A 23,410-nucleotide genomic window follows, 5' to 3' on the forward strand; every position below is an offset into this window, starting at 1 on the left:
ACCACGGAAACCCCAATCTGAATAAGTTCAGCGCCCTCGCTCGAGGTCCTCCTCGGGGTGGCTTGCTCCTCCGAACCAACGGCCGAAGCCGCGACTGCTTTTGGCCTGCCTGGCAGGTTCTGGCCTGGTCGGAGCCCGACTGTCATTGTGCGAGCGCTGCGAGCGCGATCTTCTATGCTCTCGGTATTCTGGTGGTGAATTGTTTGCCACCCCGCTCTCTTGTTTGTCCCATTCCTCTGGGAGGCTGTGATCGACCGTATCAACCGCATCGAGAGGATCGTTGGTCAACTGATCATGACCGCTGGGTCGTCTGCGTCGTTCTTTGGATTGCCTCCTGGTCACCTTATGACCCTTTTCACGCAAGTGTTTCTCAAGTATGACCGCATTCCGAGTATTGCACTTGTAAACTGCATCTGCCAGATCGCCAATGAAAGGCACCAGGCCGATGACGAAGTCGACCAGTACATTCATCAACATCATCATGCGCAAGCGCGATGGAAGGCCGCCATCGATTTCTTCGCAATTCCTCACAACCATCATGGCAAGTCCAGCGTCAGCGGCATCACCAATGCTATAAGAAAGAGTTGTTAGGTTGGGTAAACAAAGGAGCACAGCGTGGTTTGACATACAATGGAACGAGACCGATGACACTACCCCAACCAAAGCGAATACCACAGAGATTGAAAAGAGCATAATCCAATCGGTAGGCTCGGCGCTTGACTTGTGTAAGGATTTTGGTGTCCTTCTCTGATAAACCTGGAGGGATGGCTTTGCGACGCTTCTGGGTTTTCTTTCCCATGGCGCGCCCGAGCCGTGACGCCGGAATTTCTTCAAAATAAGGATCCTGGGGATAATATCTGTGATCAGTTCTATCTCTTTCAATGCAAATAGTCCATATACCGCACTCACCTCTGTTCCAAAGTGGTTTCTGGCGGACTCCGCTAGAACCCTTTTCCCAACAAGGGACCATAGTACGCCTGACATGTTGGATAGATCGAAATATGGCGGTACTCAGTAATAGAGTGATTCTAAGTGATATGATCGAAGGATTGCGCGGGGTGATGCTTATGATATACTGATCGCCCAGGGGGCCAAAAATAGAAAACAAGCCTTAGCTTTGCTTGGTCTGCAGTTGGCGGAAGCCGTTTCGAGTAGCGCCGGGAATCGTTTCAATATAAAACACCGAGAACGAGTCAGGGATGAAAGGAGGGAAAGAAACAGTTGCTCCACAGGTAGGAAGAAAAGAGAGAGAAAAGAAAGGGCGGGAAGCCACTGGAGGTTGAGAGAGATCAATCAAACCACAATCCTGGATGGGCAATCCGCCAGCAACGTCACCGCGTGCTGATCTCTTGTTGTGTACCCAGGGACACGCACAGCCACAAGCCACAAATGTGGCGGTGGGGCTGGGATCAACAGCACACGCCACATCCAAGTCAGCTGATACCAACCCAACTCGCGCCCGGACCTGCCCCAGCTGTCTGACTGCCCAGCTGTTCGCCCGACTCCGATCTCAGATCGTTCCCCCAGCACTGCACATACGAAACCTTACTGGCTGTCAACTTTTCTATTCGACCTACGCTAAGCCATCTCATAACCTGTGGAAGCTGCTCTGTGTTGCGATCTGTCGCGCCTGTAGCTTCTCCGAGCACCTGGTTTCGGTTGGTTGTCCGTGCTGAAATGCTAAGCTCCGTCTCCCAACATGACCGAAACAAAGATGCAATTAGAAGACTGTGAGCTACTCAAGGTTTCTTGACAAGTGAGGATAGGAAGTACTGACTGAGGCCTTTGGGCCGTAACAGGGCTGGATGACTTGTGCGTCCGCTTCATCATTAACCTCCCGCGCGAGGAACTCGAGTCTGTGGAACGAATCTGCTTTCAGGTAGAAGAAGCACAATGGTTCTACGAGGATTTTATTCGCCCGCTCGATCCTGCACTGCCATCACTCACTCTGAAGACATTTGCCATGCGCATATTCCAGCACTGTCCTTTGATGTCGCAATGGTCTACCTATCATCACCAAGCAGCCTTCTCCGAGTTCCTCGCCTACAAGACACGCGTTCCTGTTCGCGGGGCGATCCTACTGAATGAAGATATGGATGAGGTGGTCTTGGTAAAGGGTTGGAAGAAAGGTGCCAACTGGAGTTTCCCGCGAGGCAAGATCAACAAGGGCGAGAAGGACTTGGACTGTGCTATTCGTGAGGTCTACGAGGAAACTGGATTCGATGTTCGTGAGGCCAACTTGGTCAAGGATGAAGATTCGGTGAAACACATTGAGATCACAATGCGTGAACAGCATATGCGACTCTACGTCTTTCCTGGTGTTCCTCAGGACACATACTTTGAGCCGCGGACCCGCAAGGAAATCAGCAAGATCGAGTGGTACAAGTTGACAGAGCTTCCGACTTTGAAAAAGAACAAGCAGCATGACGAGGGACTCGCAGTGGCAAACGCAAACAAGTTCTACATGGTTGCTCCATTCCTACACCCGCTAAAGAAGTGGATAGCACAGCAGAAGAAGATCAGCTCAAGGGTCCAAGTTAGTGCGAAACACCCCTCTCAAATCGAAGGATATTCCTCGATGGACGAGAATGCACCTTATTACTCCAATGGCAACATCCACCTGCCACGAACTACCGATTTGCCCATCCCGAGCGATCTTCCTGAAGTGAATTTGGGACAAGATGCGTCATCTCATATCAAGCATCTGTTACAGATTGGCGGCCCTACAGCTTCTAGTTACATGCAACCCCCCGGCCCTGATCAGCCCCCTCCTGTTGACCAGCACAAGTCAAGCGCACTGCTAGCGCTTTTAAGACAAGGATCTCAAGACAACGTCCCTCAGTTTCAGAACCAACCCGTTCCCCCACCGAATGCTCCCCACCATGCTCTGCCACCTTTTGAGCAACCATCTCAGCGGCCACCCAACTTCTTTCCTGGATTCCCTCCGCAACAGCAAATCATGCCATCACATCTCCCATCACACCCCGGTCCTCCGTTTGCTGAGTCTCAGATAAATCCTCACCAACAGCCTCAATTTCCACCAATGGGGCGACCCGAGTTGTCTGAAGCACCTGCAGTGCAATACCCACAGGGGCCCGCATCGAACTACCCAAGTCAACCCCCCTATGCCCTCCAATATTACACCTCCCAGACACGCTATGGCTCCTTTCCAACAGACTGGTGACCCTCTGATGTCCCGGTCAGCCCAGCCAGCTCCAGGCCAGGGCGTAGCTGCTCCACATGCGAGCAAGCTGCCTCCTCCGAAGCTCACTAGCCATTCACTTTCGCTTCTGAACTTTTTCAAGGATGATTCTTCCAAGACACCGGTTGGATCTCACGCAACACCAGCGTCTGTAGCTCCTGGACTGGCTCCACCACAGGTTCCTCAGCAACCTCGCAAGACCTCTCATCATCAGGATAGCCTGTTGGATCTCTTCAAGGGTCCCAAGCCCGTTGCATCTCCTCGCCCCGTTGAACTGCCAGGCCAGCCTGTACCTCAAGTTCAGTCCCAGTATGAAAAGCACATCATCCAGCGGGCACATCAACACCCGGTGCATGATCTCCAACGAGGGGATGCGGGTCTCAAGGCCCAATCGGGCCCCGGTCGAACATCTGCTACTGTGTCAGGCCCCTTGAATATGCCCAAATTTGAAGCAGTTGGGAAAACAGCACCCAAGAAGATGGCTAGTGGACCGAGCCGCAAGAACCAGGGAAATCGCCGAGAGCAGCCGCAGTCGCAGCCACAACAGCTCTCCTCGCCCATCACAATTCTCCCCCGTCCCCAGTCGGCCAAGCGCGATGCACCTATGTCCGGATCATACAAACAGGCTGCACCGGGCCCCTCTCCATCTCAACCCCCTCAACCAGCTCAGATTGGAGCACCCGCGCCAGTCAAGCCTTTCCAACCCCAAATTCTTCGACGCTCTGAGAAGACAGATTACGATCAATCGATGGCCGCTCCGCAGAAAACGGATAACCTGGACCGAAAACCAAGCCTACCTGGCATCCAAACGGACACGGCTGAACTTTCTCCCCAGACCAGTTTCGACCGCCGACCTAGTCAGAACGCTTCGCAGAAGGAGGCACTCTTATCACTTTTTGGAAAGCCTGCAGCTTCTCCCACCCCTCCATCCACGACGCAACTAGACTCACAAGCGGTGAACCAGCATCTTCCCCATGCTTCTGGTTTGGTCAGCCCTCTTTCATCTCTTCATCTCAATCCTAGCAGCGGTGGTTCTATTTCTCGACGCGGTACTCCTTCTGAGGGTGATACGGGCCCCTCTGGCGCAAACAACGTTTCGTCACCGAGCAACAAGGCGTTCTTGCTTGGATATTTACAAGGAGTTGCCAAAGGCAACAAATGAACCTTGGCACCCGATCGGCTTTGTATAATACGTAGGCCGGGATTCGGCTATGATGATAGCCCATGATAATTGAAACTCACATAACTTTGCATAACTCTTCATGAATGATCCAGTAAAGTAGTTTGTTTTTTGTACATCAATAACTGGTCGATAAGAATCACCTCGTTTAACGTATCCAGGGATTACCCCTCATCGAAGCCACAAGATACTCTTGATCAATAACAGGGTCATTGCCAGGGAAATATTATGATCTTCGTTTGACAGCCGATTACTTGAAATTGGCGATTTGAGTTCGATTGGATACGTCGTTGATCTGGTTGGTCGCTGCGGCTCCCTCCACCGCCTTGAGATTCGGTTGGAGCTTTCCCCGACGGCGCTCCGCGGTGCGTCATGTACAGAAGTTAAGTACTTTCTGCGCTCGCCCTCAATCATGATGCGCCCTCGCGTCTCGATATGTGGCCGCTGTATCGCGCGCAGTAGACTCTTTACGACAACATCAGCTCAGTCCGAGCAGTGCCAAAATGCGTCCCTCGTTCCCCAAACCGGATATGCCCGCCTCACGAACCGCGGCCTCATTTCGATCACCGGAGTCGACAGCGCTACCTTCCTCCAAGGCCTGATCACACAAAATATGCTGGTTGCAAATGATCCTAGCAGAAGCATCCGACGCACAAGCTTGTATACAGCTTTCCTCAACTCCCAAGGGCGCATATTGAACGACGCATTTATCTACCCGGTCCCCAACGCCGAAGGCAATGATCTCGACCGAGAATGGTTGGTGGAGGTGGACAAGAATGAAGTTCCAACGTTATTGAAGCATCTAAAGAAACACAAGCTCCGGGCCAAGTTGAAGCTCCGAGCCCTCGAGGACGGCGAGCGAACCGTGTGGTCGTCGTGGAAGAATCACGCCGAGCCCCGGTGGGCTGCATACAACCTTGAATCCGAGACCGCGTCGCCTTTCGCGCCCTCTTCGAACGTTGTCGGATGTATCGATCTACGAGCTCCGGGCTTCGGGTCTCGAATCGTGACTCCAGGCCCGGAGGCGCTCCGCACCTATCTTCCCGACGAAGCGCAGGTCTCCGGGGACGAGGTCGGATTAGATGCCTACACCATTCGTCGGATACTCCATGGTGTCCCGGAAGGACAGTCAGAGATTCTCCGAGAGTCGTCACTCCCTATGGAATCGAACATGGATATGGGCCGGGCTATCGATTTCCGCAAGGGCTGTTATGTTGGTCAGGAGCTGACGATTCGCACACACCATACAGGTGTTGTACGCAAGCGTATTCTACCGGTCCAGCTATATACGGGTGATGCACCCACGGGAGATAGTCCAGTTTATGACCCCTCGACTGAACTTGCCCTGCCTCCCGCCGGCACAAATATCAACAAGGCTGGCGGCCGCCGGGGCCGCAGTGCTGGAAAATTCCTCAGTGGTGTCGGTAATATTGGCCTTGCACTGTGTCGTCTCGAAATGATGACTGATCTCGCGTTGACGGGAGAGGGGACACAATTCACACCTGGAAGTGAATTCAAGGTCTCCTGGGTGGCTGAGACAGAACAACCCGCTGAAGTCAAATTGCAAGCTTTTGTTCCCGCTTGGACGAGGGAATTTATTCTTGGAAGCATTCGCAAGCCCACTACCCCAACAGTTGATCTTAGTGAGCGGGCACGCGAATTTATGGAACAGCTTGAGGAAGAGGAGGAAGCAGTTCAACGACGGGACTAGATTTAGTTCTATGCCACTATGTAAAACATGACAACCTGTAGCGATATAATGTACATAAAAAACTTATCATCCCGGTCCTGTCCATCTATAGCTATAAAAGAAGTAACAAGTCAAGAGTTTCATCAACATAGCCACTTGTCGGCTGGGGTATCTTAATTTAATATCAATAAAAACTATTCTACTTAGATCCATTGGCATCTGCTGCCTCATCTTCTTTGACGAGATCTTCTTCAAGAGATTTGCGCTCCTTCTCACGCTGTGCATTCTTCAGGCGCATCATCACAGTTTCTTGGAAGCTGGGCATTCCTTTACCAGATGTCGCCGCAGACGCGAAGGAGCCAAATGAGGGAGTCTTGCCAGACTTAGGGGCTCCTGAATTGACGCCAGGGAAGCTGAAAGAAGGCTTTGCTGGCCGCTCGGATGCCTTGGTATCTTGCGTGGCAGACGGAGCAGGGTCCTGTTGTTTCGGGGGGAGTATCTTGTTTGGAAGGTGCAGTTTCGGCAGCCTTTTGGCTGGTGACGCCGGGGTTAAAATCTGGAGGGGTACCAGAAGCCCACTCGACAGACTCGATATGAGCCCAATCCCCATCTGGGACGCCAGATTGGCGAAGCTTCTTTTCGCTGTCCACGACAGCTGCGTGCGCGCCCACGATGGATTCAAAAACGACCGCGCCGGTTGCAAGAGTAACTTTCTCACGTTTCCCTTCAACACGCTTCCTCTTGTCCTTGAGCATGAAAGTTCCCTCCACCTTTCCAAATGATCCAAAAAGGGCTTTCAACCGGTCCGAATCGAGATCGAGCGCTTCGCGCTCCCAGCGCACCTTGATTGTACGATCGAGCTCAGGAACATTGGCGCCACCATCCTGGGAGCGATCGACGCGCTGAGAGCCACGGTCCGCTACCTTGCGAGCCTCTTCCTCCTCCGCCTGTGCCATCTGCTCCTCCTCCTCAAGCTCACGCTTCAGTTTATCCCCAGCCTCACGACGACGCCGTCGCCCATCCTCCGCAATCCGCTCAATTTCCCGTTGTAGTTTGACCTCGGCGTCATCATCAGCAGATGCCCATGATCTCTTCACACCCCTTTGACCCGCAGCAGCAGCAGCGCCAGCCCGTTCGGCAGCTTCAAGGTCCTCGCGCATCTTACGCTTCGCGGCGCCCATTTGCTCGCGCTCGCGCTGCTTGCGCAGTCGTGCCTCACGCGCATTATCATAGAGTTGCCGGATTGAGGCATCTGAAAGAACATCGTTCGCGATTTGGAGCAGGTGGAACTTGTCGATATCTGCTGGTGTTGGGTTTGCGATTTTATCGGGGTGGTATTTCAGTGCTGTTTTGCGGTAACCGCGGCGGATCTCGGAATCTGTTGCGGACGGCGAGAGATCTAACAAAGCATAGAAATCCTGGTTGGACGCAGCGTGCGCCTTGAGGTCGTCTGTAGACATCTTGGCGGATTTATGTGATGAATCGGAGCTTGGGAAGGCTTAGATTGGACTGGGTGACTTGATTGAATTTTTACGGTGGGATTTAGGCACTAAAAGCGCAGTTGTCTCCACTGGCGCATTTAGAGTTGATACGAGTTTCTTTCTCTTACTTGAAATAATTTCTTAAAGAAACAACTTGAAGTTGATCCGATTCGTTCGAATACTTAAGAGTGCCTAGGTGAATGCCTTTATATTTGGTTGCTATTGGGCCATTTGTTGCCTGGTTCCAAGGTTGCCAGTGGATAACTCCGAAATGCACACGTTTGGCTCGAACTATATATTCCTGCTAAATAATGAAACAATGGTATTATAAGTCAAGTACAATATCGAGTATACAACATTCAAGTTAGTATTCAAATTCGATTCGAACATGATTCGATCAGTTTTATACCAAATAGAAACCTCCATCAAGTAAATTATCTACTACGAGTACTACTAAGCCTGACCCGGCACGTGCTCTCCTGCCAGCCCTGGAGTCCTACAGCCGGGTTTCATTTTCCTTCTACACCCTGCACACCTGTGGACCTTACGGATGGCTCCCTCAACAGGCCCACGGGCAACGATTCGACTGGACCGGGCTCACTTGGCACTGGCACTAGCCATTGTCAAAGACAAACCTCCCGACACCGAAGTCAAAGGTCAGTGATCCGATTGGTGCTTCACCTTGCAGCAGACTAACAAACCTCCCACTGGCACTGCAGATTACATCTCCCGGATCAGAAATTTCATTAAATCTCAAAAGGAATTGGATATGTCTCGCCCAGAAAAGTTCTTTGACAGTGTCAACTTCTGGAAATCCGCTTACGAGAAGTCGGAGGCCGAGCATGCTAAGCTGCTCAACGCCATGTACGACTTGGAACAGCGCAACTTGAATCTTCTTACGAAAACAAAATTGACTACCTCTGGCGAAAATACCTCTGTTCCCTCGTCAACCAAACGCAAGGCATCCGGCGTACTTGTGCCTGTCGCTCCGTCCCAGATCAACAGCAAACGAGCACGGTCAAACCTCTCCAAGAACCCTTCACGCAAGGACCCCGGTGCCGAACGACAGGATGCAGAGTTTACACATGACGAGAAACGAAGTAAGGCCACATATCGAAATCGATTTCTATATCTGCTAATTCTCATCAGCAACTTCCTTTATGAGACAAATTTATAATATGCAGCGAGCCCTGCAAAAGAGACGGAATGAAAAGAACTTGGCAACCAACGCTGTGATACTGTGTAAAGAAGCAGAGCATTCTTTTCTTGATCTCATACAACTCGAAGTCAACTCAAAATGCCAAACTAACAGCTCAGACCTCGTCACTACGGAGCAAAGCACTAGTGCCATCTTTGGAGGTGTGGAGCTCGCTTTTCATCTTGCATACCGAGCGCTCCACAAAATTAACAACGCAGGCGATACCCCTGGCCAGGGTAAAGGTCAAATCATCTACTACATTGTATGTCTTTTTGAGTCGATTACGGTTGGTCTTACTCAGTATTGCACGGCCATATCAAATCCCAGAATTGAAACCGAAAAGACCGACCAGCTTCAAAAATCAGCGACTACCCAAGTCCGAAGGTCCAAGACAGAGAAGAGAGCCCAGACAATCACTCAATCTCATATTCCAACAAAAGGGAAAGATGAAGTTGCTCAAGAATTGACCAAGCTCCTATGCAAAATGGCGACGTCACTGGATCTGACCAAAGAGGATGACCAGAAGATCATGGAGGGATTTCTTTTCATCGTTCTCGGTCGAGTCGGCAAGATGCTGGCTCTTTTCGTCTTTAAAGATATCCAGCTGCCACTCGAAGCTTGTCCGGAACTGAAACTTCCCGAAGGACTCGCCTCAATGCACCAGGAAGGGTTATCACCGGACATTGGAAAATGCGAAGCGAGCTATCTTGTCAAACTTCTCAAGGGCCTATTTACGAACGAGGCATCTTCTACACCAGAGTACTCCGCCACAAAAGCACAGTTTGTCCGTGGCATGAAAGATCAATTTCAGGAAACTCTTCTGCAAGCAGTTTTTGGGATGGATGAACCGCTATTCCAGGGTGGCTTGAAACGTCCAGCCACGCCACCGCCTCAAGATTGTGATGGCAATGGGGGTGAAAATTTCTCGTTTTCAGAATGGTTTACACAGGAATTATGGTCCCTAGTAGGCTGGGATATGTTGAACAGCATTGTGGATTGTCGTTGAGCTACCTGATTTCATATTTAACCAAAAGTCTGGATTGTTTGAGACGAAGTGCGTGGGAATGGTGTGACATTATTTACGCTTATATCCCATGATAGATATAAAATACGCCTATAGCTAGATAGATCATTGCACTTGCTACTTCCTTATTTAAGATCGAGAATGCGTACCGCGTTGCCTCCAAGTACTGCGGTAACTGAAGCCGGATCTTCCTTGAGTGTATCATCGATAGCCGTGTAATTGGTAGTAACACTCAACCACTTCTCATTCTCGTCTCCGAGGGGTGGAAAGAAGGGATGATCAGTTCCTAGCGATCAATTATATTAGAAGCTGCAACTTGAAGCGAAGATACCATTCTCACAAACTCACCGAAAAGCAAACGATCGGTACTACCAGCCGCGATAGCTGCCTGAAGCCCAGCTTTGCCATAAACGACAGCATCAAGATAAATATTTGTCTTGAGAACCTCCCAGATACTCCTCTGGGGCCCAGGAACGTCCCCACCATTCTCCTTGAATTTCCGCTCATGCGCAATGCAGCTCTCAATCCTTCCAGCTAGAAAAAGGGAGCGTTCCACCCGAATGAGCTAGCAAGATCCGCAGTCGGGGAAAGCGATCAAAAACCCTGCTCAAAAGCATCCGAGTCACAGAGATAGTCGTCTCTAGGGGGAAACCCAGGGCGAGTGGGAGGACATGACCGTAACGAGCCGTTATCTCGGGGCCTCCAAATGCTTCATCGGGAAGACCATAGTGTGGGTGTAGGAACAAAACTTGCTGAGACTCTTCCAGTGCTGCCCATACCGGATCAAGATTCGCATCGTCGAGGCCAGAGCCCAACCCTGATGTCCCCATAATGACGCCCCGGATATGCGGCAAACTCGAGAGTCGGTGGATTTCCTCCACGATGATATCTGGAGTCGGCGCGCTTAAAGGTAAAGCGCCAAATGCAAAGAGCGATCTCTTTTGCTGGAATGGAATGGTATTATCTGGATCAGCAGTGCGATTTACATTTGCACAAGTGGAGTTAAGATCATCGTTGATGAGCCGGGCCCATGTTTGGGCCTCGTCCGGAGACAGGAAATCCAGCCAGGGATTTGCGAGGGAGATCACGCTGCAGTCGATGTCGTGCTTTTTCATGAAGTCCAGCTTGACATTGATATCCGAGTAGGATGAGTCCACGGGCCGACCGCGTTGATCGATGGGGATTGCGGGGTCATCGTCGGAGGAGAGGATTATCAACCGCGGCGTGCCCTTGTCGCTGGGGTCATGAATATATGGCACCGTCTTGCGATCGCGAAGCATCGCCATGTACGAAGGAGGGTAGACATGGGTGTGGATGTCTACGACGAAGGGTCGTGCCATGGTGATGATAGGTAAGATGGGTAGTGAGGGTAAAGTCAGTCTGAGAAGAAGGAAATGGCGGGTTGTCGTGGTTAGGCTGCGGTCGTAGATAAGACATGCAGATGGCATGCGGGGAGAGGTAGGAGAGGGGTATCCCATGGTTGCATTTTTGGTTATTAGGCTGGGCGAGGGCTGTCCCTTATCGTGGATTGAAGTATGGAAGACTTCTTGTTCCAAGGTCATGTTTTACGTTCATACCTTTTCTTCCGGAAGTATACAACTCTCAACGCAAGAACTACCTTAGGAATAGGGCATTGTAGCCATGCTGTCAATCTAGACAGCTCTGTACAATATTGGATTGAAGCATTTCCTAACTTAAGTCAATGCGGCATTGGAAATGGCAGAATAGAACAATCATCCGAACAAATAGTTCTATCTATCTAACATAACAGTTGTCTCATCACGGCATTGGTATCATGCGGCATTGCTTCACAGGCGAAGGAAGCATTGACCCCTTAATTTCAAATCAGCACCATTCAAAATTCACAACATCATGAAGCTCCAAACTCACACCAATAAATCCCAAATTTAGGACAGAGCGGGACCGCCCAGAGTGATGGGCTGCTTGTTGGTGAAGTTGGAAATGTCGGCAAAGATCTTGGGAGTCTTGGGGTCTTGCAGAGCAGACTTGATATCCTCCTCGCTCTTCCATTCCAAATTGGCGGCAATCAAGAACTTAGAGGGAGAGCCATCGAGGGCAGTGGTGTACTTGATGATCTTCCAGCTGACGAGGCCGTACTTCTTCCAGATTGACTCCACTAGAGGCATGTGAGTCTGGAGGTAGTAGGACTCATCAAACGTGATATCATCATCGTTGGGGTACATGACAGAGGCGTGGTAAGGCATGGTGGGCAAAGAGTTGAAGATTTTGAAATTGAGAAAAGAATGGAAGAATTGATTGAAGTGAAGGGGAGGAGAAGAAGAAGAAGAAGAAGAAGAAGGAGTAAAGAGTCAAGAGTAAAGAGGGGCATGTTTCGCAAACAAGCCGAGGATCGCGGGAGCTCATTGCTTATTAATGGGGAACGTGGAGCCCCTCGTGGAACAAAATGCAGTGGGGCCTTGTCCATAATATAATCACTCCGAGTTCCGTACTCGAACGCTTGCTTCATTGCGACCAAATTATGGTCTACTGCTGCTACTGCGACTGATACTGCTGCTACTGCTGCTACTACCGGTCCGTTTGCCTGTCAGATGGATACGGCAATTCAGGGTCCATTGCATTCCCCATGCGGGGAGCTACAGGGTCCACCAGAAAAGGGGCCAGACAAGTCTGGTCCTAACGATCTACCATTCGACTTGCCCAAGTCGTAGGGGGCCCCGGAAGGCAGACTCACAAGGATGTTTCACACCACACATTCTCATCAATCCCAATTCCTACATGTGAACCTTACTCCATCATGGCTCCAGCCAGCCTGCAGCCAAGCAGGCGAAGCTTTCGTCTGGTTCACGGGACGGGCCTCGTGTTGATTCTCGCCATTTTCTACAAACTATTTATCCATGATATTGTTTTCGAAAAACCAACCCCCATCCCAACCGACCGGAATGTCGGTGGCTTCTCCTGGAGATGTACACGCCTCGAACATCCTCTCATGGAGGGATGCGAGCACCTGTGGTTGGATCATAAGAATCGAAAGCTCTACGGGACGTGCTCCAACTTTTCAACGCACACGGATACTTCCGTCGAATCCGATTATCCAACCATGGCACGCAGAGATCATGTCAGTGTGATGGAGATTGACTCGCCGCCAGGGCAAGATAATGCCTACAACCTGCACCGATTAGAGGTCGCAGATGGCTTCAAAGGAGAACTGGACCTTCACGGGCTAGACGCACGCCGCATCGGAGATCAGCTTCGTTTCTGGCTGATCAACCACAGGCCATTCGTCAATGCAGACACAGGAGAAATCATAGAAGAGAAAAAGAACTATACCGTGGAAGTGTTTGACTTGGACGAGGACGCTGGTGCTCTTGTACCCGTCAAAACAATATCAAGCGAGCTCTTGGACTCACCAAACAATCTAGCCGTGGACACCACAGGAGACGGGATCCTCGTGATTAACGATCACGTCACAAAAGTCGGACCCTTCCGAGGCGGGAAAGAGGTAGTGGGCGATGCGAATCTCGCGGAATGCCAAACAGATTCGGGTGAATGTCGTCTGATTACTACCAAGGGCTTTGGGTATGCCAATGGCATCGTAATCGATAGCCAGGAACACATATACGTGCCTGGCGTCTCCGGGGTAGTGCTTGTCTATGAGATGGAGTACGGAGAACTCAAACTCTTGAATTCATTCAGAACGTCGTTGGGAATCGATCGGATCTCCGTCAATGCAGAAGATAGCATCGTCATTACTGCGTTTCCAGATTCGTTGGAGCTGATAAAAGCGTCGACAAACCCGCTGGATCCAGTGCCTGGAGCAACTTTGCTTTTAGCCAAAAGGGAAACTATTAATCCAGAGCAGTCAGAGGAGCAGGGGTATCAAGCCTACTTTTTGATCACAGATGAAGATGGCGAGCTCATGCCCTCCACTACTATCGCTGTGCATGATGTCAAGACGGATCGCCTGTTTCTGACAGGAATATTTTCGCGTGGCATCAATATCTGTACACAACGAGCAATGAAATGAATAGCAAGCCCCAGCAGAGAAATTTACGGCAACGGAAAAGTCGCGTATGTCACGCAATTACTGTGACGTGCATTAAGAAAGGCGAAGTAGACTTCAAGCAGTTCTTAGCAAAGGAAACCATGCTACTTTTGAATTCGGTCATCAAATCTAAAGCACAATCTTGGAAATTACAACACAAAAATCCTACTCCCAGGCACCTGTCGCCGAAAATTTCCTACCCTCCAGGCCTGCTTCCCCACTCTGATATTACCTAGCCTGCTTGGTAGATAGCAGGCCCAGCGATGACGTGAGGATTGATCAGGCTCAGGTTGAAGGGCGTCAAATATGGATCGTGGTCGGTAATGGCAATGAACATAGTACCATTGATCGCGGGGTCACCTTGGTAGGTTTCCAGATTGGGCTGATGAGTGTAACCACGAGATCCATGGCCAACACGTAGCGGCGTATATGTCACATTGAGTTGAGAAACCCAGACAACATACTTGGGTCTGGTTGCCTGTGATGTGGTGATATAGCTGTTGTTGGGGCCAATTTCTGAGCCCGGGCTGTCCCATTGCAATGTAACTTGACGACCAGGGAAAGAGAGAGCTGGATAGCTCTCTGGTGCATATCTGCATTTCCAGTTACGGCGATACCAGTAGCGGCTCGACATTGCGCTGACCGTACTGTTCCAGTTGTTTGAGCTTCCATTCAAGATGGTGGGTTGGTTGATTATCCTGAGTTCCGGGAAGTTTTGCCAGACCAGACGGGTCTGGTTAAATGGGCACGAGCTTATATAGGGTGCCAGAAGTGACCATGCCCAGGATTGGGGAATACCAGTCTCAAACCACTCGGGCATAGGGAAGAGCCCTAAGAACTGGCGGAAGATCAATTGTTGTCGTGCTTCGGTTGTGATCGACTGAGTTAGTAGTGTGGCCGCCTCTCGAGAATCCAGATGTGCCAAAAACCCGTAAACCCCAGCTTCGCCAAAGCGAGTGATTTCCTGACAGAGATCGAGAAACTCTGTAACGTTGCGGTAGGGATAATGGTAGGTGCATTGCTGTGGGGCCTGGGCACCGAGAATATTGCTCAGCATTGTTGCGTGTCCAACCTCTTGCTGCGCCATGAAGGCAATTAGATCCCGATCTGTAGAGGTTAGACCGGCAGATTTGAAATCCTCTACCGAGAAACGTCGTAGCCCGTCCAGGAAAAGATCAAGCTCAATCCATTCCTGATACAATGCAAGTGCCTGTTGTACTTTATCAATAACAGCGTTGCGCTCCACGACCCTGGACAGGATGAGTACGTACAAGGGATTCATAGTCAAAGTCACTTTTGACATTGTAGACTGGAATAGATCCATTTGTCCCGACCCCTCCGGCAGGAACATAGGGGGCGGGCTCAGCATTGTGAAGTTTTCCATCGCTGGGGTAAGTAGTAGCCGCCGGGAGAACCTCTTCGCTTGAAATGCCCTGTCCAACAGAGGTGGCAGTCAGAGCACCGGTGGTTGATGGAGTGCCGCTGAAAGGAGTGTGAGGTTGAGAGCTAGGATGGGATCGAGTCGATGGACCGGTAATCAAAGCCTCAGATACCGAATCCAAATCCGTAGTTGTATGATGCGAGTTCTTGTGTGAGGATGCAAATGTGAAGGGAAGTGAGCCTACTAGGCTCAGTAGAAGCAAGGGACCCAGCATTTTAGCTGCACATAAACGATGATATACTAGTAGTGTTATGTAGTATCTCACGGTAATAGAATCTTCTTGCGTCTCAGGATGCTCAACTGCAAAGGTGGGTGTGCTGCAGGTGAATGGCTCACCGGACGGCACCGGAGACCTTCGAGGATAAATATATACTAGTAGGTAACTAGGAATAAAATGCATTATTACCTATGTATCTCGTGAGATAGAGTTGACGTAAGTGACAAGCCTACCAGATAGTAAGGTTAAGCCGGATGTTGACCTCAAGTATCGATGCCACCAAGTCGGAGAGTTGTAGACTCGAAGCCGATAAGCTTAACTTACGGTATCACAATCCAAATGCGTCCTATTCCACCCATGAAACTTAGCCAGCTCATGATTATCGAGCTGAGAATGCTTCTGCAGTGATCGTCCTGGAACAATCACTGTGCCCAATGTCTAGGAATATACCGCATCGTGTGAAGGTATGTGTTGTCCATAGCCCTGCAAGCAGCTTTTCTGCATGATTGGATACCAAATCCAGGTACCATGGATATGGAAACTCACTCCTTGAACCTAAGCTTCAATTTTCGAATGCCTTTTAGAACGACGGATGACCGCGGTAATGACGTCGACCTGCATACGTACGTGGTTTCGCCGAGTGGGCACCTGTTGGTGATGGAAATCAAATCCGACCCCGGATGTTTCGGATCATGGACCAGGGACAAAAAATGGGAAATTGCGGATATTCTAGTCAACTGGTTAATATTTTGTACCTGTACCTGCCTGCCCTACGGCCAGTTGAGGCCGAGGAGGTCATCACGCCTGACGTCAAGAAGGCCGTGTTAATTTAGGACTCAGAGCAACCGGACTATATGATTATTATATTTGTGCTTTGACATGTTCGTCTTCACGTTCGTATTATCCTTTCCTTCTTGATAACTCCTGCTGCTTCGTGAAATACGAAAGGGCAGACACCAGACGGTGATATTTGCACTGCTTGAAGAATCGATGTTCTGAAAACGGGTTCCTCGATGGGCTAGAATTGACTGATCGGCAAGAACTCCGAAGTGAAAATGATATCCCATCGGCCCAGGTGTATTTATTTTGTATTGCACATGAGTTCGGATCGGCGGTGCGCCGACCTCGGGGACCGGTGGGGGGGAAGGCGATCGCGGGGAAGGGCAACCCTTACAGTTCAAGTTCCCGGATTGTGCTACACCGATAGGAAGTGCACCCCAAATCTTCCCCTCCTTCGTAATCCATCATCCATCCCTTCTTTTCTTGCAAATATACCACCTGCAATATGTCCAATCTGCTCGCTTCCAATCTTTTCTCGGTCCAGGACCGCGTGGTCGTCATTACCGGTGGAGGTAGTGGTAAGGCATCACCTAACGGTACTCCGCGGTTGGGGGTTGATGCTAATAATGCAATTCCCTTCTTCAATAGGTCTCGGTCGGACTATGGCCCGCGCTCTAGCGGTCAATGGTGCTGCGAAGGTGTTTGTCCTTGGGCGTCGTGTCAATGCCCTGGAGGAGACGGCCACTCAATCTACTCCCGGCGTGGTTATCCCCGTTCAGTGTGATGTCACCTCGAAAGAGTCACTCGAGGCCGCATACAAGACCGTCGCTGAGCAGACCACCCACGTTGATATTCTCTTTGCCAATGGTGGAGTCCTAGGACCATTGATGCGGCCGTCTCAGAAACCAGATGGAACCCCTCCTTCTCTCAGCGAGCTACGCGAGGAGTTGTTTAGTAAACCAATGGAGGCATTTACCGATGTGTTGAATGTCAATGTCACTGGATCTTATTACACCGTGCTGGCGTTTTTGCCATTGCTGGAAGCATCAAACAAGCGGCGACCAGCACCTCAAGCGGGGGTGTTGAGCCCTCCAACTGCACAGGTCGTCATTACTAGTTCGATCGCAGGGTTTATTCGCAAAGTGCCGTTTAGCTTTGCGTACAATGCGTCTAAATCTGCCACCACACATCTGGTCAAGATGCTCGCTACTACTCTCGCCGATTACGATATTCGGGTGAACGGCATCGCACCTGGTCTATACCAGTCCGATATGGCCAACCATATTTTCGAAGACAAGGGCATCGAAGGCAGCGGGGTCAACGAAGGCTCGTTCCCACGAGAGATGATCCCTATTAGACGCAGTGGAAGTGAGGAAGACTTTGCTGGTCTAATAGTGTGGATGGCAAGTGCCTCGGGTGGTTACTTGAATGGCGCCATCATGCTTACCGATGGTGGTCGCGTCAGTGTAGTCCCAAACACATATTAGGGACCTCTGACTGCCCTGCATCATCTAGAGTTGAGTTTACAAGCTGAATTGGAGCCGTTGAAAGTGAATGATTTTGTATAGACACTTTTGATAAATAAATGAATAAATGTGCTGTACTGTTTGAACAGACTGATCGAGATGGGTCGACATGGAGTTTCACCGACATTTGGTGTCCCATCGGGTACCGGCTGCAAGGGTACTGGCGAAGAATAGAGTTCCAAGGTTGATGATCAATATGTCTCTGTTAGTCGTTGGACTAGATAGTCGCCCGCGGTAACGTCTGTGTACTTTTTTGCGACATGGATATCTTCACCGTACGTTCCCGGTAGGGCCTTGATGACCTTATTGTTGTTGGGGTTGCAGAAGTATGCAATGCTGTAACGTGAAGGGTAGATGTCGAGCGAGCTATCCTCGCCCTCGGGCTGGGGTGGTTGTATTACTCGATGGCGGGTACTCTTAATAGTATCATTTGACCAGCGCGCGAGCAGGTCGCCGGCATTGATCACGATTGTATCGGCGATTGGAGTGGCGTCAACAAACGACCCCCTGGGGCTGCGCACTTGCAAGCCCCCATGTCGATCTTGGAAGAGCAGTGTAACAGAGCCATAATCACTATGTTCACCGGCGCGAACTTGCTCAGGGTTCTTCTTGAAGACATCTTTGTGGACGGGCGGATAATGCAAAAGGCGAAGGTTATTATCACCATCACTTACAAATTCGTCGAAAAAGTGCCCGGGCAGGTTCATACCAAGGGCGATCGAGTTCATGACCTGCTTGTGTAGATTTTTGCACATCTCAAAAAACCCAAGCATTGTTTCCTTGAACCTTTTGCCTTCGTCATCGAGATGGTCGGGCCAGCGGTTCGGCAAGCTATCTACGTCCTCCCGGCCAATCTCCATAGTCTCCTTGATGTCGGGTACAGATTTCCGGCGAGTATCTATCTCACCTGTTTCATCAAGGGTAGCAAGCTTTTCTCGGCCGATGGCAACGTATCCACGATTTGATTGTGGGGTTGTCCATCCTAAATCGTTCTTCTGGTCCTGGGGGCGATCGAAGAATCGAGCAGATGAAGAGAACACCTGAGACACAATCGATGGTGGTATTCCGTGATTTTTTAAGTAGAGAAAGCCAGAGTTTTTGAGCGCCTCGGTGATGGATAAGGCGACGGCATGCTTGTCAGACGGAGTTCCCGAAAAAAAGGGACCGAAGTCTATCAGCTAGAGGTGTCTCGAGTGAGCCTTTTCAGTATCCTAACATCTCAACTCCACCGACCGACAATCTCAAGGGTGGATTTACAGGAATCACCAAATCATCCTTGTTCACGGCCATATATGTAGGGTGGAGCTGTTGAGGACTGTTGGCCATGATATCGTATGCGTAGGCGATGGGGGACCGGAGTGGTTGAGGAGAGTATTGGAGAGGGGACATGCAGGGAGGGGGGGGAGTGAGAGGGGATGAAGATAAGGGGATCACTTCCTACTAAATAACCTATGGTATGCACGCATTTACCTCGTCTGGTTGATTGCCAGTACTGGTCCCGTGCTGCACTGATAAGCTGCACGGAGGCGAATATGCCACCGCTTCCCCGCCCGCATTGGGAGATGCAGATGATCTACTATCTGGGCATGTACGTGCTAGAAGATTTGCCTGAATGAACACCTAGGCTCTATCGGTATGAAATGAGGGGCTGGAATTGCATTACCACTGCATAATGGCTATATACGTCGACGGTCACTGTAAAGAGACTGTGTTGAAGCTGGTTAGTACTGATTCTTCTTGGCAAGATGTAAAACCAGGCAATTCCAAGTTGCAGATGAAACTTAGAAATGAAAATTGACTTATTTTCGATTTGAGAAGAAGTATACAGAGACAGAAGCTAAAGAAACCATTTAGGAATTGGGGGATTCCTTGATGGTTCTTCCATAGCTGTATTATGTACGGAGTATAGTGCAAGCATCGCTCAACTCCGGCTAAACGCCGATCCGCCGATCCTCGACCTTTGCTCTCCGGCCAACTCACCCTGATCTCCAATCTTCAATCTTTAATTCTTCCCCCACACCACCCAAATCCACCCATCATGGACACACCCAGGAATAGAAAGCAGCGCCGTGCTGCAGCGGCAACCTCTTCACCATCATCAACCTCGCCAGTCCCCGATATCGATATCCCTCTTGCTCATCCCCCACGCGATAATCCACCCCAGAAAGCTAGCGAGCGAACACTATATGACATCATCGCAGAGCGCCAAAACGAGCTTCAGGCAAAAGCAGACAAGGCAAACAAGGCGAGAGGAATGCCGGGAATACCGCTTGGACAAGAATTGCCGCCCATGGGGAAGGGAACGCGGTTCGTAACTGTCGACGCGTCTGGGAACATTGTCGAGACAGACGGCAACATCGACAATGATGAACTGGTGGGTGAGGATTCACAGAAACATAAAGCTGGCCGCAAGGTCCAATCGTCGATCAAAGGCGATGCCAATGATGAGGATAGCGACGTCGACAATCCCCTCCCGCCCTTCATCGATACCGTCCTCCTTTCGATGCCCCTCACAACACTCCACGGCACACTCTCCTACCTAGCCGCATACCAATACGCCGAATCAACGGATGCCGTTCGAATAATGAAGGATTCTATGATGTTCACATTCCCTCTCTTGACATTCCTGGTGCATCTTGTTCACGGCCACATCTTTTCCTTCCGACTACGGAGCACTTCCAACCTTCTGGCCGACAGTGCGCAGCCCATTTCGCTCATACCGATTACTCGAGACAAACTCACATTCTCCTTCTTGCGACGACTACTCTTTCCACCTTCCATTCGCACTCTCGTGTTTCTGCCAATCTCTATTATGGTTGGAGTCCATCTGATTACCGTAACAAACGGAGAACCCTACTACGCTGTTATGAAAAAGGCACCCGCATATGGAACGGTTTGGATTTGGTTCGTTCTGGAGTTGTCTTTTGGTCCAGCAGTACTGGGTGCACTGGGTCCCTTAATTTGGGGCGTTTGGTGGAAAGGATATGGCATTGTTTGAGCCGTTCGCATTTGGTGGTGGAGTATGTATGAGCCTGTTCAATTTTGTACATTGCATTGCCTCTGGTTTCGGGAAATTTCTCTTCTTGTAACATCTCAAAGCATATAAGGTTTCAATATTTCCTCTGGGGTGTGTGGTCGTAACACCTCGACGATCTCCTGCCATACCTTCTTCTGCATAGCCTTTCCCTGTACGCTTGTACATGATTCACCCATGCTAGACCTCCGGTTAGCGAAATTAATCAATAGACGGCTTGGTGTTGAACGTACTCGAGAAACATGTCGGAGTTCCACAACTTGCCATGGCCCTCAGGGCCCAGAATTGCGCCGCTCACGTAACTCCTTGCTCCCTGTTCGGCTGTACGGAAGAAGACCGACTGGAGCACGATCATCGGAAGCTGAAGGATGGTAGGGAAATCGCGACCCAGTGTTGTTTTGCAAGGGCCAGGACAGACCGCATTGATGATAATACCAGGATCACCCTGGTTAAATTCAATGGAGCTTGTTGTTCCTTGTACGAGACCCTCCAAAATGTACATTTGGAACAGTTTCGCAATCTGGTATTGTCGTTGTAGACTAAAGAATTTGGCTTGACTAACTTGGTCCAAGATTGCGTCATTGCTTTGCGAGAAACAGTCGATCCTAGCGGAGCGGCAAGCAATGCTTGCTACTATCTCGAGATGGGCTGGAGTTTTGGACATTTTGGCCCATTTTCGAAGCTGTGGAATAATCAAGACCGCCAGTAGCGCCGTAGAGAGAACCATGATCTGAACTGTTATCTCGTGACCTTCCGGACCAAGGCGAAATGAGGGAGATGCCACTCCTGCGTTTAAAATGGCAATGTCTATTCTCTCTTCCTTGGCGATCGCCGCAGCAAACCGTTTAACAGAATCAAATGTGCTCATGTCAAGCTCATATAATTGAATGTTGTTCTTATCAAAGCCGGTCTGCCGGCATATTTTAGCACGAGCGACATCGCCTCTCAGGAGAGACCGGACGCCGAATATAAGACGAGAGGCGCCCAGTGTCGCGAATTTAAGAGATGCTTCAAATCCAAGTCCAGCATTGGCCCCGGTAATGAGAACTGTCTTGCCGGCAAAGGACTCGGTGGGGTTTGCTGGAGGATGGCGGCCGGACCACCATATCATCGCTGCGTCTCCGTCTGGTGGTGATGAGACCATTGTGAATTTGTCTGAATAGAGGAATATAATCGTCGACGCATATGATTTCTGGAAAATCACTTGATGCTGACGGTGGTGGAAATGCCCTTTATAGGGTTGACTGGTTGACTCGGCAAATCCGAAAAACGTTCCGAAGTCACACCGGACACATGACATCAAATAATGCTCTTAGACAGAGTTCTGTAGCCGATTGAGAATAGATTTGAGCGAATCACAGTGTCCCCTAGGCTGGTATAGTGGAGGTTGCTCATTGGCTTCTTCTTCCAACATAGTTGATAATATTCGAGCTGCCTTGCCCTGGGTCAGCATCTCCCCCGTGGGCTGAAGAATATTGCCAGCAAGGCCAAATCTTGATTCAATCTTTCCGAGCATGTCGTCGCTTATTTGTACTAGAATCTTTACTTGAATATCAAGTCGAGCCTCCAATTTGAAGCCCCCGAGGTTCATACCAGGGAACAATTGGGGTATCGGATGTTGTATCCCCAGAAGAATCGGGAGACAGTCCAGTACGCAAGATAGAATCGTTCGATAGATCCGTACCAAGCCAATGTAACATGAAAGCAGCACGAACATGGTCGGTGTATCGCAAGTCAATTCAAACGGCGCAGAGCTGGCACAAGGCTGAAATTGATTCAGTATATCAATCAAAGACGTAGAATAGTCTAACATCCGCCCGATCATGACATTTTGACTCGTGACAGGGTTTAATCCCGATGAATTAAGTGCCTCGGGGCACTTATCGGCAGTAATGCAGCACTTGACAGTCTCAAGATCGGCAACAACACCGGCTTGAAGAATGCCTAATTTTCTCAGGCAATCATCCCGGGCCTCGGACGATGGAGTCATAGGCACGGGATCAGGTAGCGCGGTTGAAGTAAGGTATTGGCCATAGTTTTGCGACCAGAAGTGATTGAAGTCGTCCATATTGGTGGGAGAGATGAGTTGCGGCAGGGCCGAGTCGGACTCGGAGGTATTGATTTCAGGGGGGAGTAGCCAACGGCAGCAAGTTCGCACCTAGCGTTGAAGCCACAGAAGAGAGCTCTCTATGGTTATTGGGGGATTGAATATGGGAATTCTCCGCATCGCTCAAGTGTTGAGGGCGGCCGGATCTGAGAGCAGGGCTTGTGAGGCATTCGGCGTTGATCTTTTCGCATCGGCGGCACTGCACCGCATAGCCACGCTCACAGCGGAGCTTGTGACGCCTACACCGGTCGCATGCTGATCGACGGTTTCCCAAACATTCGGCGACCATAATGTCAGTCGGTAAGACTATTACTTTGGTGATGGGAGTTGTAGATGTTTGATTCGGAACGTTTACGGGTGGAAAGGTGGAGTTCGGAGACAAGTGGAGTCCCCGCTTCGGGGCTCCATCGGACTCGGCGACCTTGACTGCATAAGACAGTACAGCGGATAGAAATAAGATTGATATTGTTTTCTGTTTAAAAACAACAATTAGATATTAAAAGAAT

At 50.1% G+C, this 23,410-nt stretch overlaps 14 protein-coding genes across 14 annotated transcripts; 6 read left to right on the plus strand and 8 right to left on the minus strand.

The window, feature by feature from the left end:
• Positions 1-27: 27 nt before the first annotated feature.
• N7481_010672 (DUF4112 domain-containing protein) lies at positions 28-984 on the minus strand (the record flags this gene model as incomplete). Its single annotated transcript, XM_057269891.1, has 3 exons — positions 28-571; positions 630-844; positions 910-984. The coding sequence occupies 3 exons, from the start codon at positions 982-984 to the stop codon at positions 28-30; spliced, it is 834 nt and encodes a 277-aa protein (XP_057117065.1).
• A 715-nt stretch (positions 985-1,699) lies between these two features.
• N7481_010673 (decapping enzyme complex catalytic subunit DCP2) lies at positions 1,700-4,364 on the plus strand (the record flags this gene model as incomplete). Its single annotated transcript, XM_057269892.1, has 3 exons — positions 1,700-1,730; positions 1,800-3,003; positions 3,092-4,364. The coding sequence occupies 3 exons, from the start codon at positions 1,700-1,702 to the stop codon at positions 4,362-4,364; spliced, it is 2,508 nt and encodes an 835-aa protein (XP_057117066.1).
• Positions 4,365-4,794: 430 nt separating this feature from the next.
• N7481_010674 (YgfZ/GcvT domain-containing protein) lies at positions 4,795-6,093 on the plus strand (the record flags this gene model as incomplete). The annotated part of the gene is made up of 1 exon (XM_057269893.1): positions 4,795-6,093. One exon carries the CDS (start codon positions 4,795-4,797, stop codon positions 6,091-6,093), a length of 1,299 nt encoding a protein of 432 aa, XP_057117067.1.
• A 178-nt stretch (positions 6,094-6,271) lies between these two features.
• On the minus strand, positions 6,272-7,532 carry N7481_010675 (putative cell cycle control protein (Cwf23); the record flags this gene model as incomplete). Its single annotated transcript, XM_057269894.1, has 2 exons — positions 6,272-6,550; positions 6,615-7,532. 2 exons carry the CDS (start codon positions 7,530-7,532, stop codon positions 6,272-6,274), a joined length of 1,197 nt encoding a protein of 398 aa, XP_057117068.1.
• Positions 7,533-8,103: 571 nt separating this feature from the next.
• On the plus strand, positions 8,104-9,757 carry N7481_010676 (uncharacterized protein; the record flags this gene model as incomplete). Its single annotated transcript, XM_057269895.1, has 3 exons — positions 8,104-8,209; positions 8,273-8,653; positions 8,703-9,757. 3 exons carry the CDS (start codon positions 8,104-8,106, stop codon positions 9,755-9,757), a joined length of 1,542 nt encoding a protein of 513 aa, XP_057117069.1.
• Positions 9,758-9,900: 143 nt separating this feature from the next.
• N7481_010677 (amidohydrolase family protein) lies at positions 9,901-11,115 on the minus strand (the record flags this gene model as incomplete). Its single annotated transcript, XM_057269896.1, has 3 exons — positions 9,901-10,061; positions 10,124-10,309; positions 10,332-11,115. 3 exons carry the CDS (start codon positions 11,113-11,115, stop codon positions 9,901-9,903), a joined length of 1,131 nt encoding a protein of 376 aa, XP_057117070.1.
• Positions 11,116-11,682: 567 nt separating this feature from the next.
• On the minus strand, positions 11,683-12,000 carry N7481_010678 (uncharacterized protein; the record flags this gene model as incomplete). The annotated part of the gene is made up of 1 exon (XM_057269897.1): positions 11,683-12,000. The coding sequence occupies one exon, from the start codon at positions 11,998-12,000 to the stop codon at positions 11,683-11,685; it is 318 nt and encodes a 105-aa protein (XP_057117071.1).
• Positions 12,001-12,551: 551 nt separating this feature from the next.
• N7481_010679 (uncharacterized protein) lies at positions 12,552-13,781 on the plus strand (the record flags this gene model as incomplete). Its single annotated transcript, XM_057269898.1, has 1 exon — positions 12,552-13,781. The coding sequence occupies one exon, from the start codon at positions 12,552-12,554 to the stop codon at positions 13,779-13,781; it is 1,230 nt and encodes a 409-aa protein (XP_057117072.1).
• Positions 13,782-14,031: 250 nt separating this feature from the next.
• Positions 14,032-15,454, minus strand: N7481_010680 (ferritin-like domain-containing protein; the record flags this gene model as incomplete). Its single annotated transcript, XM_057269899.1, has 2 exons — positions 14,032-15,009; positions 15,071-15,454. The coding sequence occupies 2 exons, from the start codon at positions 15,452-15,454 to the stop codon at positions 14,032-14,034; spliced, it is 1,362 nt and encodes a 453-aa protein (XP_057117073.1).
• A 1,288-nt stretch (positions 15,455-16,742) lies between these two features.
• Positions 16,743-17,724, plus strand: N7481_010681 (SDR family NAD(P)-dependent oxidoreductase; the record flags this gene model as incomplete). Its single annotated transcript, XM_057269900.1, has 2 exons — positions 16,743-16,815; positions 16,886-17,724. 2 exons carry the CDS (start codon positions 16,743-16,745, stop codon positions 17,722-17,724), a joined length of 912 nt encoding a protein of 303 aa, XP_057117074.1.
• Positions 17,725-17,954: 230 nt separating this feature from the next.
• Positions 17,955-19,089, minus strand: N7481_010682 (isopenicillin N synthase family dioxygenase; the record flags this gene model as incomplete). Its single annotated transcript, XM_057269901.1, has 2 exons — positions 17,955-18,941; positions 19,030-19,089. 2 exons carry the CDS (start codon positions 19,087-19,089, stop codon positions 17,955-17,957), a joined length of 1,047 nt encoding a protein of 348 aa, XP_057117075.1.
• A 712-nt stretch (positions 19,090-19,801) lies between these two features.
• N7481_010683 (uncharacterized protein) lies at positions 19,802-20,761 on the plus strand (the record flags this gene model as incomplete). The annotated part of the gene is made up of 1 exon (XM_057269902.1): positions 19,802-20,761. One exon carries the CDS (start codon positions 19,802-19,804, stop codon positions 20,759-20,761), a length of 960 nt encoding a protein of 319 aa, XP_057117076.1.
• A 95-nt stretch (positions 20,762-20,856) lies between these two features.
• Positions 20,857-21,941, minus strand: N7481_010684 (uncharacterized protein; the record flags this gene model as incomplete). Its single annotated transcript, XM_057269903.1, has 2 exons — positions 20,857-20,977; positions 21,031-21,941. The coding sequence occupies 2 exons, from the start codon at positions 21,939-21,941 to the stop codon at positions 20,857-20,859; spliced, it is 1,032 nt and encodes a 343-aa protein (XP_057117077.1).
• A 590-nt stretch (positions 21,942-22,531) lies between these two features.
• On the minus strand, positions 22,532-22,865 carry N7481_010685 (uncharacterized protein; the record flags this gene model as incomplete). Its single annotated transcript, XM_057269904.1, has 2 exons — positions 22,532-22,562; positions 22,609-22,865. 2 exons carry the CDS (start codon positions 22,863-22,865, stop codon positions 22,532-22,534), a joined length of 288 nt encoding a protein of 95 aa, XP_057117078.1.
• Between the last annotated feature and the right edge of the window lie 545 nt (positions 22,866-23,410).

The sequence above is a fragment of the Penicillium waksmanii genome (genome assembly GCF_028829765.1).
Source record: "Penicillium waksmanii strain IBT 27052 chromosome Unknown utg000009l:1.0-4314994.0:1.0-4318279.0, whole genome shotgun sequence".
Taxonomy (NCBI): domain Eukaryota; kingdom Fungi; phylum Ascomycota; class Eurotiomycetes; order Eurotiales; family Aspergillaceae; genus Penicillium; species Penicillium waksmanii.